We start from the raw sequence: 16,529 nt of genomic DNA, 5'->3' as shown, positions 1-16,529 counted from the left end.
CATGGTAGCATGTGCCTGTAGTTCCAGCTACTTGGAAGGCTGAGGCGGAAGGATCGCCAGAGCCCAGCAGGTCGAGGCTGCAGTGGCCGGGAGCGGCCATTGCACTCTAGTCTGGGCAACTGATTGAGACTCCAACTCAAAAAATAAATAAATAAATAAATAAATACATCAGTAGGCCAGGCATGGCAGCTCAAGCCTATCACCCCAGTGCTTTGGGAGGCCAAGGTGAGAGGATTGCCTGAGCCCAGGGGTTCAAGACCAGTCTGGGCAACACAGTGAGACCTGGTCTCCACAATAAATAAAAAAATCAGCCGGGCATGGCAGTGCATGCCTGTGGTTCCAGCTACTTGGAAGGCTGAGGTTGAAGGATCACCTGAGCCCAGCAGGTCGAGCATGCCACTGCACTTCAGCCTGGGCGACAGAGTGAGGCTCCAACTCAAAAAAAAGGCATCAATAAATGTATTAAATAATTTTTGAATTGTGTGGGACTTGCAAATAATTTAATTGGTACCATATCTCATTTTACATAAGAGCTATATTTCTAAAATTGTATATGTAAATCAAGTTTTAAAATCAAAATGTACTTCAAATGTACTAGGGAGCTGGCTATTTAAAAAGATCTTACAGCTAAGCATTTTTTAAAGAAAAAGCTTCTATTATAAAACAAACACCACCCACCCCCTTGAAATTTCTATTTTGTGTAAATTTAGATTTCAAACATGTAAGGTTTATTTGAAGTGAGAAATACTTACAGGTGTTTTTTTCACTGTAATAGAATGTGATCTACATAGAAGCATTCTAAAAGGAACACTTTCCATTTCATGAACTGACATAAGGGATTCAGATTCCCCAATGATGTCAACTGCCGTGTGCTCCCCAGTCTGTTGGAAGCTTGAGTTTACCTTTAAGAGCCCCAGGGCAGGATAAGAGATGTTTGGAAATTTCAATTCAAGTGGTTCCTGTTGAAAAGAAAAGGGGTTTTTAATTGACAGCATGTATTCGAATTTAGATGACCGCAATTTCTTTTGCATAGAAGCATCTTCCTGACACCTTCCTGGCAGCCTCTGCCCTTTGCCTGTTTCCCACCTCCCACCTGAAACAACCTCCCTTTGCCTGTTTCCCAGTTCCTTCTCTCCCCACCTCCAAACTGCTTTTCTAAATTTACTTCCTAACCACTCCCTTTCCTTCCTGCATTGCTGCCCATGCAGGTAGCAAATTATAAGTAAATACTAATGAAAGGAAGAAAAAAAAAACTCACTTGCTGAGCAATTATTATTTCATTTTTTCTGCCTCAGTTGATATTAGCTTGCCTTCCCAGAGAACAATTTTTGGCATTCACATTGGCATTATAAAAAGCCCTAATTATTGCATTTATTTATTTGCTTGTACAAATTTATTAAAGCTGAATGAGGCTCGGTTGTGTGGCTCATGCCTGTAAATTCCAGCACTTTTGGGAGGCTGTGATGGGAGGAGGCCTGGAGCTGAAGACCTGTATGGGAAATAATCTTCAGTAGGCTCCTCCAGGCTAAGGATCCAAACTACCTGCAAAGACCGCTTTTAGGCCAGGAGCAGTGGCTCACACCTCTAATTCCAGGTGTCCAAGCCTGCAGTGGGCTGTGATCACACCACTATACTCCAGGAGACCCTTTCAATGGGTAAGCTGCATGCTATGCTTGCTTGCTGTGGTCACTGAGTCTTCAATTTTTTATTGACATTTATATAAAGGGAGTCTCAAAGTGGATTTTGTTGCCCTGTCCAGGTTAACAGATGCTTCTCAGTTTTCTGTAATAAACTCTGCTGTCTCCTCCCACAAGAGCCTGCCATTTCCCTTATGGGCCTACTGTTTAAAGAGTCTCTCAAGGGGCATTCATCAATCTGCCTTTGGCCATATAAGGCGCTTCTGTTCCAGTCACAAGCTGGAGCACATCAGGAATAACACTGTAAAAGGGAGGAATGCAGACAAAGTCAGGCAGACAGGCCAGTTGAAGAGACATTCCGTGACAAAGGCTCATTGAGGAGGGAAGCTGAGCAAAATAAATGGCTGCAGTGCTTTGTGTGTGGAGAGTGTGAGCTGGAGGCTGGAGTGACTGGCCAGGCTCATCTAATGAAACACAGGCCCAGGCTGTGGCCAAACTTCAAAGCACAGCGTTGTTTTGGACAGAGAACCGGCCCTGAAGAACCAATCCTGGATTGTGCACATACCAACCACTGATGAGAGTGAGAGAGCAGAGCCTCATTGGGGAGTGCCCTATGTTCCTTGGGGTTTGCTTCAGCTCTTGAGAGTAGCATCCCCCCTCCCCCACGCCCCATAGCTTACATATTTCTCTGTGCGCTGAATCTGAGTGCCGCTGGGAATTGGCGTGCCATTGCTAACACAGAGCCCTGCTGTCTCAGCAACAATGCCTGGGATGGAGCCAGCGGGTTGCCTATGATATGTGGGGCCCGTCTTGCCTGCAGAGCCAGTTTCCCAGCCCCATCTGCGAGCAGGCTCCCTCCCTCCGTCAGGGTTACAACCACTGGCAGAGGGACTGGGGCACAGATGTCCAGCCAGCGCACTGCTTCTTCCTGTGTTTCTGTCAACAGGAAATCTCCTGCAAGACAACCTCTGGAAAAACCAGGGGAAGTTTTTTACATTTGTGAAAGCTGGGTTGTTTCTGAGGCTTCACCAGTAGACAAATGAACAGGAAATCGCTAAGGGATATTTAGTGCGGAACTGGGAGCATCCAGGTCACAAGGGAGCCATGAGGGTCACCTCCCACATGCCAGGTGTCATTCTTGCCTCTCTTTCCATAATGCTAGTGTTGCAGGAGAGGGAGGCGTTGTCGGGGAGGCGGAAGCTTTCACAGGGGGACAAGCCAAGAGGTTGAGGGAAGAGACAGAAGCGGTAGGAACAAATGGCACTTTTCTGGAAACTGAGCAACCAGAGGGCTCGTTTCAACTTGAAAGTACCTTCCTCAGGCAGTAGAAGCTTAGGATTTCACAAACCTTAGTTATGCTCTGAAATGTTTTCGATTACAGTATAGGTTCATTAGCAGACATTAAAAAATATTTTAAAAATCATTTTAAAAGTTACCCCCAAATCCCACCACAAAGAGATACCCCCTGTTAATATTTTGGTACATGTCCTTGTAGTCATTTATTTCATAAATGTAAAAAGTTTTGCATGTTTTTCAGATGTTGTCATATTTGTTTGTGTTTATACATAAATATATGTATACATATGAACTGCACATATAGTAAATAGATATTATAATTTTGTCAAATATATACTGTTCTATATAACATTTTTTTCATTTAACAATAGGTGCTGGCCTTTCTTTTCAGGTGAATACGTGCAAATCTAATTATTTTTACTATGTGGTGTTTCTCTTGGAAAGATGTACCATACTTATTTAATTAATCCCCTACTGATGGGACACTAAAGGAAATGATTTCTATTAGGTAATGCCACATCTTTATGCTCTTGGTTAATGGTTTCAGTGGAATAAATTGTTGAGAGTGGGTGATGGGTATGAACATTTACAATTTTTCAGTTTTTTTTTAAAAAAGGGTGTTGTTCCCACATTGGCCATAGAGGGCAGGCATCAGAGTGGGGCGCCAAGCATGTTCATGACTGTTCTCCCTGGTCTGCGGAGTGAAGGCTCAGTAGAGCAGGGAATTTGGATCATGTTGGGGGAAAAGTAGTTAACTTTTCCTGGATGGGCCAATGTCTAAAAGTTGACAGGCTCTCAGTCACTGCTGAAAATGATAATGGGCAGGGTGATTCAGGCAGGCAGCTCTGCACGCCTGAACAACAGGCTGGCTATATTCTGTCCTCAACGGCCTCTAAATCAGCACCTGCCAGCCAATTTGCTCCAGTTTTCTATTTCACTCTAAGACTGACCTTCCATTGCAGGATGAGTCATGGGGCTCAGGCATGAGTAACTACCGAACCTAACTGGCCTGGCCCACAGAGCTCCCTCCAAAATATGATCACTCACCGTATCTTCAGAGTCTGGAATTTTTACGCCACTGAAGTACTGATTCGTGCTAAATACTTGCTGGTGCCTAGGAATGAGGTCCCCTTTGGACAAGAAGAAAGAAGAAGGTAAAATTGGTTAGCAAGCACTGATCTGTGGTTTTCTTCCATGGATGCTGTGCCTATACCTGTGAAGGCTGCGGCGTTCTCTTGCAATCAGAGGGCGAGCCATTCAGGCAACCAATAGTTCAGCCATTCGGCAGCCTGTGTTGATCCCTACAGTCAACGGTGCACACACTCTGTTGGCACAGAGGAGGCAAGCCACAGAAACAGAAGGCTGCAAGGTCTCGCCCACAGAGCTCACAGTGTATTTGAGTAATACAAAGCAAACAATTCAGAAGCACACACGCAAGTAAAACAATGCCTTTTAAAAAAGTAGCAAGAGGGCAACAACGACAAATCAAAATTGTATTAACAGAATGCTGATGGATCGAGAGAACAGTGCATTGGCCTAGCACTTATAATAGTGCCTGACACACAGCCAGCTCTCAATAAATTTTTCTTTTTGAGTCAGAGTCTCACTCTGTTGCCCAGGCTGGAGTACACTGGCACACTCATGGTCACCGCAGCCTCAACCTGCTGGGCTCAGGTGATCATTCCGCCTCAGCCCTCCAAGTAGCTGGAACCACAGGCACGCACCAACACACCCAGCTAATTTTTTGATTTATTGTAGAAACTAGGTCTCACCAAATTACACGGGCTGGTCTTGAACCCCTGGACTCAGGCAGTCATCTCGCCTCCACCTCCCAAAGTGCTGGGATTACAGGCGTGAGCCACCGTGTCTGGCTTCAATAAATATTTGAGGAAGGGAAGGAGAGAAGGAAGGAAGGGAGGCCAGGAACAAGTCATGGAAGTTTATCTAACTAAAAGGAATATGCTTTCAAATTGGAATCATCTCTTCTTGTTTCACCAGTAAGTGATCACTTGAAAATTCCATTTCACTCAATGTTTAGAAGCACTTATATGAATCAATGAAACCAAAAAAGCATTTTTATTTCATTCATTCATTCATTCATTCATTTTTGAGTTGGAGTCTCACTCTGTCACCCAGGCTGTAGTGCAGTGGCACGCTCATGGCCACCGCAGCCTCGACCTGCTGGGCTCAGGCGATCCTTCCAAGTAGCTGGAACTACAGACGCGCACCACCACAATGACTAATTTTTTGATTTATTGTAGAGATGAGGTCTCACCATGTTGCCAAGGCTGGTCACAAACCCGTGGGCTCAGGCAATCCTCTCACTTCAGCCTCCTATAGTGCTGAGATTGTAGGCATGAGTCAATGCTATTTTTTATTTTTGAGTTGGAGTCTCACACTGTTTGCCCAGGCTGGAGTGCAGTGGCATGCTCACAGCCAACGCAGCCTCAACCTGCTGGGCTCTGGCGATTCTTCCGCCTCAACATTCCAAGTAGCTGGAACTACAGGTCCATATTACCATGCCAGGCTAAAAAAAAGCATTTTTATATTCCAGGAAACTATGGGAAGCTCATGCTACCCACATTTCAGCCAAATCAGCTAAAACTACCCTCATGTAAAATTCTAGGGATATAACACTTGAAAAGGGATTTTGTTCACAGGATATAAGGAGATACTCAGAAGGGTTCTCCTGGGGTACACCCAGGCCCACTTCCCAGAGTTGAGTGGAAAACAGAAATCTCCCTCTCAGGGGTCTAGACGTGTTGCCATTGGACTGGGCTACAGTTCCTACCCTAGGGTATCAAATTGTCTAATTTTACTGATATGTCTTAGAAATTTACCTCTGGGCCAGCATGGTGATTCATGCCTATAATCCCAGCACTTTGGGAGGCCGAGGTGAGAGGATTGCCTGAGCCCACAGGTTCGAGACCAGCCTGGGTAATTTGGCAAGACCTCGTCTCTACAATAAATCAAAAAATTAGCCAGGCACAGTGGTGCATGCCTGTAGTTCCAGCTACTTGGAAGGCTGAGGTGGAAGGATCACCTGAGCCCAGCAGGTTGAGGCTGCGGTAGCTGGGAGCATACCACTGCATTCCAATCTAGGTGACAGTGAGACTCCAACTCAAAAAAAAAAAAAAAAAAGAAGAAGAAGAAGAACCAGCCTTTCTTCCTGACACAGAGAAGTTGAAAATCCTTCTCTATAGAGTCTGAATAATCCAAACCAGTCTGGCAGGCTGGAGTTAAGGACATCCAAATTAATTACCGTATGATAGTAATGAAATAAACTATGTGTGCATTCTGCAAACTGCTGTCCCCTCATAGAAATGTGAATTTTTATTGTTGCTATGATCATTATAAGGGTCTAACTTGATCCAAACTTTGCTAAAGAGAGAACCTTGTATATTTTGGACAATTAATAAGTACTCAATAATTGTTAATTATTTTTATTAAAACAAATTTGGACTCCTTTAATGGAGTCATTTAAATGAGGCTTTGAGAATTCCCCTTCACTAACTAATGCCCTAGAGGGTTAGAAGGTTGAGAATCTTCCTCCAGAGTCTGAATAATCCAAACTAGTCAGGCAGACTGGACTTAAGGACATCCAAATCCCTAAAGAGTATTAGATGAGACTGGAAACTTGGCTCTGCCTTGCACTAAAATCGCAAAACTACTTAGTTTCACAAAAGGCAGGACAAAATGGGTAAAACTACTTAGTTTCACAAAAGGCAGGACAAAAACACCACTTACCCAAGGTTTTCCTGATCAGAGAGAGCTGATCCACATCTGATTCTCCTGGCCATAGAGGCACTCCTGATAGCAGCTCAGCAAAGACACAGCCAATTGCCCAAACATCTACTGGGGGGCCGTACTGCGTGTCCCCCACCAACAGCTCAGGGGAACGATACCACCTAGTAGCCACGTAGTCTGTGTAGTAGTCACTCGGTCCAGCTGGCCAATGATGAAACATGGAAAACAGAAAAAGCAAAGGAAGATTGGAATCCAAACTGGGATGGGAAGACCTCAGAAATCAAGCCTGTGTCCAATCTTGAGCTGTTTCTAAGTCACTGGTTCTCAATGCTTGTTGCACATTCAAATCACTTGGAATATAATTTTTTTTTTTGAGTCAGAGTCTCACTCCATCACCCAGGCTGGAGTGCAGTGGCACACTCACGGCCACCCCAGCATCGACCTGCTGGGCTCTGGTGATCTTTCGCCTCAGCCTTCCAAATAGCTGGAACTACAGGCACGTACTACCACACCCGGCTAATTTTTTGATATACCATAGAGATAAGGTTTTACCAAGTTGCCCAGGCTGGTCTCAAACTCCTGGGCTCAGGCAATCTTCTTGCCTCAGCCTCCCAAGGTGCTGGGATTGTAGGCTTGAGCCACCACGCCCGGCCTCACATACTTTTCAATAACCACTTTACTGTGGTAGAATTTACACGTAGCATATATATTTAAACCACTGTATGTGTCTACACATCTTCAGTAAGTTTAAATATATATGCAAGTAGCAAGTCACAAGCTTATGCCTTAAATATACAAGAACTAACTTGTATACTTCCATAGCATTTAGATCCTTTATCATATCAAGAACTTTTCCATTAGCCACATTAGCACAAGGGCGAGATCAGCAGTTGCTGGGCACTGCTAGGGGAGCAAGGGAGGGGAGTGTAGGGCACGTGACAATACAGTGGGTACCTGGTCCACCACCAAGGGGAGGGCCAGCTAGAAGCCCAAACTTTACCTGCATGCAGCCTACTTATGTAGCAAACCCTCACTCGTACCCCAGAACTCTAGAATAAGGAAAAAAAGAGTGTTTCCATCTTTTACACTTAACTAAAGAAAGCAACAATACTCACTTAAAAGCCGAGCAAATCCAAAGTCACAAAGCTTAATCACTGAATGTTTTGTGATGAGGATATTTTCTGGCTTCACATCTCTGTGTATACACTAGTTACAAAAATCAAAACAATAGATGATTATGGATGAACTGTACATATGGAATAAGTAAAACATGAATATCTAGCAAATATTGGAGAAATCACTTAAATCGGTCACTGGACTGTTGGATCACAGCAAAGAGCAGCCTAAAATAAATCTAATACCATTTCTATGATAGTCTGAATTAGCTCACATTTTTAAAAGGCCTCAAAGGACCAAAAAGGGTAAAAGGAAAAATGGAAGTAGAGCAGTCAGTCTTAGAAAATAAAAATACGGCCAGGCTTGGTGGCTCAGTCTGTAATCCCATGCTTTGGGAGGCCGAGGTGAGTGGATTGCCTGAGCCCAGAGGTTCGAGACCCACCTGGGCAACTTGGTGAGACCTCGTCTCTACAATAAATCAAAAATTAGCTGGGCGTGGTTGGTAGCGTGCACCTGTAGTTCCAGCTATTTGGAAGGTTGAGCGGAAGGATCGTCAGAGCCCAGCAGGTCGAGGCAGCGGTGGCCAGGAGCGCACTCCAGTCTGGGCGACAGAGTGAGACTTCAACTCAAAAAAAAAAAAAAGAACAGAAAAGGGAAAAACAGTTGGGCACAGTGGCTCACGCCTGTAATCCCAGCACTTTGGGAGGCAGAGATGAGATTGCCTGTGCTCAGGGATGCGAGACCAGCCTGGGCAACTTGGCGAGGCCTCATCTCTACAATAAATTTTTAAAATGTAGCCGGGAGTGGTGGCATGCACCTGTAGTTCTAACTACTTGGAAGGCTGAGGCAGAAGGATCACCTGAGCCCAGAAGGTCAAGGCTGCAGTGGCTGTGAGTGTGCCACTGCACTCAATCTGACCTGGCGTCAGATTGAGACTCTGACTCAAACAAAACAAAACAAAACAAAAAACAAGATACACAGTTAAATTTGAATTTCAGGTAAACAACTTTTTTTTTAGTATAAGTATGTCCCATGTGGCATTTGGAATATATCACTTACACTAAAAAGATATGCTTGTTTATCTGAAATTCAAATATAACTGAGAATCCTGTTTTTAATCTGACAACTCTAGGTGAAAGGGAAAATGTTAAAAGGCCCCAGGTGAGGCTGCATCACAGCTGTGAGAGCTGCAAGTTGGTGCCTAAGCAGAATTCATAATTCAGTTGTTTAACTGAGAACAGAACACAGTCGGCCTTGTAAACAGGACGAGCCCTGGGCCTGCTGAGATAAGCCTGGGAAGAGATGGGCGGTGACCACAAGCTTGCCAAGAGATCTCCCTTCCAGCTCTGACATTCATCCTGACAAGATAAACAAGAGTGGGCAGCAGTCCTCACCCTCCGGGGACAGTCGCTAGGTGTCAGCTCTGTCCCACACACAAGTGCTCGTAGGGCTGCAGCCACCCCTTGGGATGTGGGCCCTGTGCCATACTTTAGACTCAGATCACCTGTGGTTTCCAGACCACGGCCAACATTCTTTCACAGCGTGATATTACAAGAACATTTGAGAATCTTCACGATTTTCTTTTTTTTTTTTTTTTTTTGAGTTGGAGTCTCACTCTGTCGCCCAGGCTGGAGTGCAGTGGCATGCTCACAGCCACTGCAGCTTCAGCCTGCTGGGCTCAGGTGATCCTTCAGCCTCAGCCTTCCAAGTCGTTGGAACTACAGGCACACACCACCATGCCCGGCTAATTTTTGACTTATTGTAGAGATGAGGTCTCGCCAGGTTGCCCAGGCTGGACTCAAACTCGCGGGTTCAGGCAGTTCTCTCACCTTGGCCTCCCAAAGTGCTGGGATTATAGGTGTGAGTCATTGTGCCTGGCAATTTTCTTATTAAATGACAATTTCACTGGCAAAGAACACATCCACAACCTAATTAACAACTGCATCAAAAACAACAACAGATGGGCTGCAATATTGCTCAGGGTTACTAATAGTCTTCTTTTCGCAAGTGTTTGCTCTCAGGAGGGGAATGTTGGATCCTTCTGCAACCAGAGAGATCCTCTTTGGCCTGCAGCCTGAAGCCCTGGGGCTACTCTTGACTTTCAAGACTCTGAAGAGAAGACCTGGGTTCTTCTTGGGCCTAGCCAATGCTCATTCCAATGGACCTTCAGGGTGAGAGATCAGCCTGTCTCCCCATCGGTACTTATTATTCTGGAAAATTGGGGGGCAGGCAATTTTTGAGTTATTTTACGACAATCTATCTGGTTCTCGGCAATTAAGAGCTCTTGAGATGTCTATTCTTTTATTGCTGGCTTCACATATTGCTATAAATGGGAACACCCCTGAATATCATGATGACATATGGTCAGAAGTACTTGTAAGCAAGAACGTACTCCCAATCTGTTCTGGGAATTCCTTACAAATTTTTGCACCCTCCCCCATCAGCACATGGGGCCAAGTAGAGCGTCTGGGGCTCTCCAGGGAACTGTGGTATGCACTCTATGTCCTTAGCAGCTAAGATCTTCTCCTAGTAGGAACTTTGGGCAGTCTCCCTCTCTGCCCTACCCTAAAACCTGCTCTCCGGAAAGTGCTAACCCTTGCTCACAGTAACCTGGGATATGGAGTTCCACTGGCCCTGGGGTACATTTTGACAAGGATGGTCTTCAGCTAAGTGGAGGCTCAGTTGGGAGAAGTGCTAGCACTCTCAGATTTCCTTCTTCTGGGAATGCAGCTTCAGGAAAAATCATTTGGGCCAGCACAAGGCCAGCACAAGGAAGGAGATTTAGCCCTATCACCTAAATTGACCCTGGCAGTCATAGGGTAAAATATTGTAGTCAAATTGCACTCGTGGCCAAAATGAAGCGCCAATGTTGGGATCTGGCAGTGGAGCGGGGAGTGCCGTACTGGAGGGAACGGCAGGCTTCCCAGCATCTGTGAAGTCTCATCACCTGGCAATAGTCTACTGTGCCTCCCACCAGCCCAGCCGTGGCCAGGAGTGTCCAAGACTTCCGCTGGGCTGCCTGGGTCCAGACCCGGCACTCAAATGTCACCAAAGCAGACACTAGCACTTGAGCATTGGGCTTGGAACTCCACTGACTGCAACTGACATACTGCAACTAAACAGACAAGAGTCACCTGGGGCTCCCCCTCCCAATTTCAGAGCCTTTGGGGTGTACCAGGCCAATACAGATGCTACGGGATTCTATTTTAAATGCGAGTAGCTCCTAATCGGTATTAGAAATACTGATGACAAATGCATAGACACACATATAACTAGTTTCTTAAAATCATGAAAATGCATGTTTTATATAACCTGAGCAAGTAGGAATAGCTAGGTTGGCATTTTTAGCCGCTTCTTACCCCAACCAGACTTATAAAGATTCAGGTGAAAAGTTATACCCACAAAAGTATGGCATAAACTTTGTACAAGGCTCCACCTCAGCTGAAGGGCAGCCTTCTCATTTTCCAAAGAAGATCATGAGACTTACATTGTGTTTATGGCAAAAATTTACAGCTTGCAGTGTCTGCCAAGTTATGCTCTTCACGAGATGTTCTGGTACCCTAATAAAAAGAAAGAAGCAGCACAAACACATTCTTTAGTGTGGCCATGGAATTCAGCTCGAGAAAAGAAAAGGGAAACCAAGATAGGCTTCCGGAGCAAAAGATCCGAGGTGGCACATAGTTGTCTAACTCATCGAGCAGTCGTTCCACATGTGATCCCACATGACCAGCACACCGCGAATTCTAAGGACAGTGGGTGAACCAAAATGGAGACCCCTACTTCTATAGGGAGGACACGGAAACCCACAGGTACTTCAACAAGTATTTACGACCACCTGTCTCAAACATCTGTGACACCATGGGGAAGCTACTCAGTCACTTGAGTTCCATTTCTAACTAATGTAAAGTTAGTTGCCGGGCATGGTGGCTCACGCCTGTAATTCCAGCATTTTGGGAGGCAGAGGCAAGATAATTGCCTGAGCCCAGGGGTTCGAGACCAGCCTGGGCAACTTGGCGAGACATCATCTCTACAGTAAATCAAAGAATTAGCCGGGGGTGGTGGCATGCACCTGTAGTTTCAACAGCTTAAAAGACTGAGGTGGAAGGATTGTCTGAGCCTAGCAGGTCCAGGCTGCGGTGGCTGTGAGTGTGCCACTGCACTCTAGCCTAAGTGACAGTGATACTCCGACTCAAAAAAAAATTTTTTTTAAATTAAAAGTGAGTTAATATTCAGCACAAAAGATGCTGTTGACTTTGTCAAGTTGCTCTGAACAGAGGCCTGGAAGCAGGATTTCTGTTCTATGTGCAGGCACATGGTTTCTTCAGACTCCCTAGGCAGCACTGCTGTTTGGTTTTTGTTTTTATTTTTCAGGTAACAAAGATTTTTTGCTGTTGTTGTTGAGCTAGGGTCTCACTCTGTCACTCAGGCTAGAGTGTGCAGTGACACAATCATGGCTCACCACATCCTTGATCCTTCTGCCTCAGCCTCCTGAGTAGCTGGGACTACAGGTGTGCACCACCACATCCGGTTAATTTTTGATTTTTTTTTTTTTTTGTAGAGATGAGGTCTTGCTTTATTGCCTAGGCTGCTCTTGAACACCTGGGCTCAAGCAAGCCTCCTGCCTCAACCTCCCAAAATTCTGGGATTACAGGCGTGAGCTACCAAGCCTGGCCTGTAATGAAAATTTTACAGATGATAGGGAAGAGATGTACCTTACAAACAATGTAACAGAAGTTAACAGTCAATAAAAGCAAGAGGCATCCTGTTTTTGTCCCCACATTGCTCCTCTCTGGCCACTAGCTGCACCTGCTCACACCTTTCTGCCCTCTCCTCCATCACAGCAGCTAAACTCTGTGCCACTTCTCAGCACTTCTTCCTCGACTCAAAGCTTATATAACCGCAGGTCCTCCTTGCAAATTAGAAAAGGGCACCTCATCTAGAAGCATTTTTTAAAAATATGAAGCCATCAGTGAAACGAACTACAGAGAAAAGGTATTTGTTTTCTGAGACTCCCACCCATCAGACGAACTTACTGTTTTTATGAATCAAACATTAAATAGTGTCGTTGTGGTCCTCAGCCAAAACTGATAAATAAACCAGGGAGGAAACTCTTGAATAGATGTGTTAAGATGACTACAAAAAGTCGCCATAAAAAGCAAAGTTACGGGGCCACCATTGTCACAGACCAGATGCTCAGGAAATCCTTTCAAGCAGATCAGAGGATGTTTGAACAGAATGGGATCACGTTGAGGAAATGAAGAGGCCACTTCCAGGAAGAATAGCTGGGACACTGCTGGACCGTTACCGTGTCCCAGAGCTTGAGGTAGCTTTTCTGTAATTGTCTTCCTTGTTCTAGTGGCATACGGGCACAGATGCCAGAAAAACTCACCTGTTCAGAAAGGAACGCTAGAAAATACAACTTAGATGGAGACATTCAGGGGAACACTTTTTTCCAGCCTCTTCTTTTATTTTTATGGTGGGGGGGTGGGGTTTTGCTCTGTTGCCCAGGTTGGAGTGCAGTGGTGTGATCGTAGCTCACTATAACCTCAACCTGCTGGGCTCAAGACACCCTCCCACCTCTACCTCCCAAGTAGCTAGGACTACAGGCATGTGCCACCATGCCCAGCTAATGTTTTTAATTTTTTTTTGTAAAGACAGAGTCTCACTATGTTGCCCAGGCTGGTCTCAAACACCTGGGCCAAGTAATCCTCCTGCCTCAGCCTCCCAAGTAGCTTCCATGGTTTTGGTTTTAGTTTTTGAGTCAGAGTCTTACTGTCACCCAGGCTGGAGTGCAGTGTCATGCTCTTGGCCATTGCAGCCTCAACCTGCTGAGTTCAGGCGATCCTTCTGCTTCAGCCTTCCAAATAGCTGGAACTACAGATGTGCACCACCACACCTGGCTATTTTTTTATTTATTGTAGAGACATGGTCTCACCATGTTGCCCAGCCTGGTCTCAAACCTGTGAGCTCAGGCAATCCTCTCGCCTCTGCTTCCCAAACTGCTGGGACTGCAGGTGTGAGCCACCATGCCCAGCAGCCTCCACTTTTTTTTTTTTTTTGAATTGGAATCGCACTCTGGTTGCTAAACTGGAGTGCAGTGGCCGCTCCCAGCCACCGCAGCCTCAACCTGCTGGGCTCCGGCAATCCTTCCGCCTCAGCCTTCCAAGTAGCCGGAATTACAGGCATGCACTACCATGCCCGGCTGATTTTTTTGGTTTACTGTAGAGATGAGGTCTCGCTGCCCAGGCGGGTCTCGAACCCGCAGGCCCAGGCAATCCACTCACCTCAGCCTCCCAAAGGCGCGGGATTACAGGCTGAGCCACAGAGTCCGGCTAGCCTCCACTTTTTGTCCAGAAAAAAAATGGAATATATTTTACTTATCCAATAAAGTAAGTATTAACAAGGTTATCAGTGCCAGGCAACTTTAGTCCTCATAAACTTTTCCCAAAAGAAATTATACAAAATGAACATACAAGAGGAAATTACAATAGCACATTATCTAATGCTGGGTATATTATTATATAATTCTCAAAAGTAAAAGCTCTGTACAAACTACTGAGTATTATCTTGAGTAGCTGAGTTGACTACTCACTTCACTTCATTACTCAGTTTCTTCTGTGGGATGCAGGGATCTCAGACTCTAAGATCGCTTTTAGCTGCAACACTGTGAGGTTTTATTTGTAAAGAAGGGAGTTACAAACATAGAATGGAAGAAAAATGGAATATCTTATGCAGGGTGATCCAGAAAGCTTCTCTGATTAAGGAAACATCTGAAGTAGTGGTTAAGGTGGTGAGAAGTGGCCAGATTTGAACTGTATTTTATCTTTTAACATTTATTTTATTTTAAGAGGGGGGTACAAGTCAGGATTAGGTATACAAGTGGGCATCGTACAGGTAAGGGTTGGGCCTCCCTTTGGTCCCCATTTCACCCGGTTTGAGATCAGGTAACCTTACTAATGTCATGTATCCCCTTCCCCCTGGCAGCTTCCGGCCACTGTCAATTCCTTTCTTACAGTATTATGGTAAATGTTCAGGGTCCACTTATAAGTGAGAACATGCTTTGTTTCTGTGATAAATGACTGAGTATGATTGACTCTAATCCATTCAAGTTGCTGGGAAGTCCATATGTTCGTCCTTTATGGCTGTGTAATATTCCATGGTGTACATGTACCACATTTTGTTTTATCCAGTCCAGTTTCGGTGGGCAGCATGGTTGGTTCCATGTTTTTGCTATTGCAAATAGTGCTGTAATAAACATGCATGTGCAGGTATACTTTTTGTAGAGAGATTTAAGTTCCTCTGGGTATTTTCCCAGAAGGGGGAATGCTGGATCGTATGGAAGGTCAACTTCTATTATTTTAAGAATTGTCACACTATTTTTCATAGAGGTTGAACTAGTTAGCTGTATTTTAAAAACAGAGCCTCCAGGATTTTCTGAGGGATTGGATGTGAGAGAAAAAGAAATCAAGGAATGATGTCAAGTTTTTTAGCCTGGGTAACGGGTACATGGTGGTACCTTTTTACTGAGAACACTGGGGGAGGAGCCAGTGTGGGAGGATAATTTGTAATGCTTATTGGAAGGCTCTGAGTGGGCAGTTCTCAACTGAGGAGAGTCAGGCTGGAAGTACACATTTGAGAAGCATAAGCATATTGATGGTATTTAAGCCAATTAAAGACTGAATACAGATAAAGAGGAGGTCAGAAGTATTGAAGCTCACCAAATGCCAGCATAATGGATCAAGGTCCACTCATGAGTTTCTTTCTTTCTTTCTTTTTTTTTGAGTTGGAGTCTCACTCTGTCGCCCAGGCTGGAGTGCAGTGGCACGTTCACAGCCACAGCAGCCTCAACCTGCTGGGCTCAGGTGATCCTTCCGCCTCAGCCTTCCAGGTAGCTGGAACTACAGGCACATGCCACCACACCCAGCTAATTTTTTGCTTTATTGTAGAGATGAGGTCTCGCCAAGTTGCCCAGGCTGGTCTCGAACCTGTGAGCTCAGGCAATCCTCTCACCTTGGCCTCCCAAAGTGCTGGGATTATAGGTGTGAGCTAACATGCCTGGCCATTCTCATGATTTTCATAATCCAAAGTGCTGAGAAAAAAGAGATGATTCTACAAGCTTCTGGAAATAAAAAGAAATAAGACTTTATAAAGGAGCAGAAAATAGAATGGCATCAAATATTTTAGCTCTAGAAAATAGAAAGCACTAAAACAATGCCTTCAAAACTTTGGATTATCACCATCACCATCATCATTATTATTATCATTATTTAGAGACAATGTCTCTCTCTGTGACCAGGCTAGAGTACAGTGGCATGATCACAGCTCACTGTAACCTCAAACTTCTGAGCTTCAGGGATCTTCCTGCCTCAGCCTCCTGAGTAGCCTGGGACTATAGGCACGTGCCACCACATATGGAATTTATTTCTTATGCTCTTAGAGATGGGGTCTCGCTATGTTGCCCAGACTGATCTCAAAATCCTGGCCTCAAGCAATCCTCCCACCTTGGCCTCCCAAAGCATTGGGATTACAGGCTTGAGCCACTGTGCCTGGCTCAGAAATATTGTTTTCAACCTCAAACAAACAAACCTATACTCAAACAAATTATTAATCAAGTGTGCAGATGGAATACTTTTTAAACATGAAGCTGGGCTGGGTGGCTCAGGCTGTAATCCCGTGCCTTGGGAGGCTGAGGTGAGTGGATTGCCTGAGCTTGCGGGTTCAAGACCCGCCTGG

At 45.1% G+C, this 16,529-nt stretch overlaps 1 protein-coding gene across 2 annotated transcripts in view; it reads right to left on the bottom strand.

The window, feature by feature from the left end:
• The window catches only part of CDKL1 (cyclin dependent kinase like 1), a 61,821-nt gene that overhangs the window by 6,555 nt on the left and 38,737 nt on the right, over positions 1 to 16,529 (bottom strand). For both annotated transcript variants that reach the window (XM_008073821.1, XM_008073822.2), the window contains exons 3-7: positions 11,284 to 11,356; positions 7,796 to 7,886; positions 6,681 to 6,881; positions 3,981 to 4,063; positions 903 to 959 (exon numbers count right to left, since the gene is read on the bottom strand). In XM_008073821.1, the coding sequence (XP_008072012.1) occupies positions 903 to 959; positions 3,981 to 4,063; positions 6,681 to 6,881; positions 7,796 to 7,886; positions 11,284 to 11,356 (505 nt within the window). The remainder of the gene's footprint in view (positions 1 to 902; positions 960 to 3,980; positions 4,064 to 6,680; positions 6,882 to 7,795; positions 7,887 to 11,283; positions 11,357 to 16,529) is intronic.

The sequence above is a fragment of the Carlito syrichta genome, unplaced genomic scaffold (assembly GCF_000164805.1).
Source record: "Carlito syrichta isolate Samal-C Ts95f unplaced genomic scaffold, Tarsius_syrichta-2.0.1 Scaffold316190, whole genome shotgun sequence".
Taxonomy (NCBI): Eukaryota; Metazoa; Chordata; class Mammalia; order Primates; family Tarsiidae; genus Carlito; species Carlito syrichta.
The sequence above is the reverse complement of the archived record's forward strand: the minus strand, read 5'-3'. Positions and strand labels throughout refer to the sequence as shown.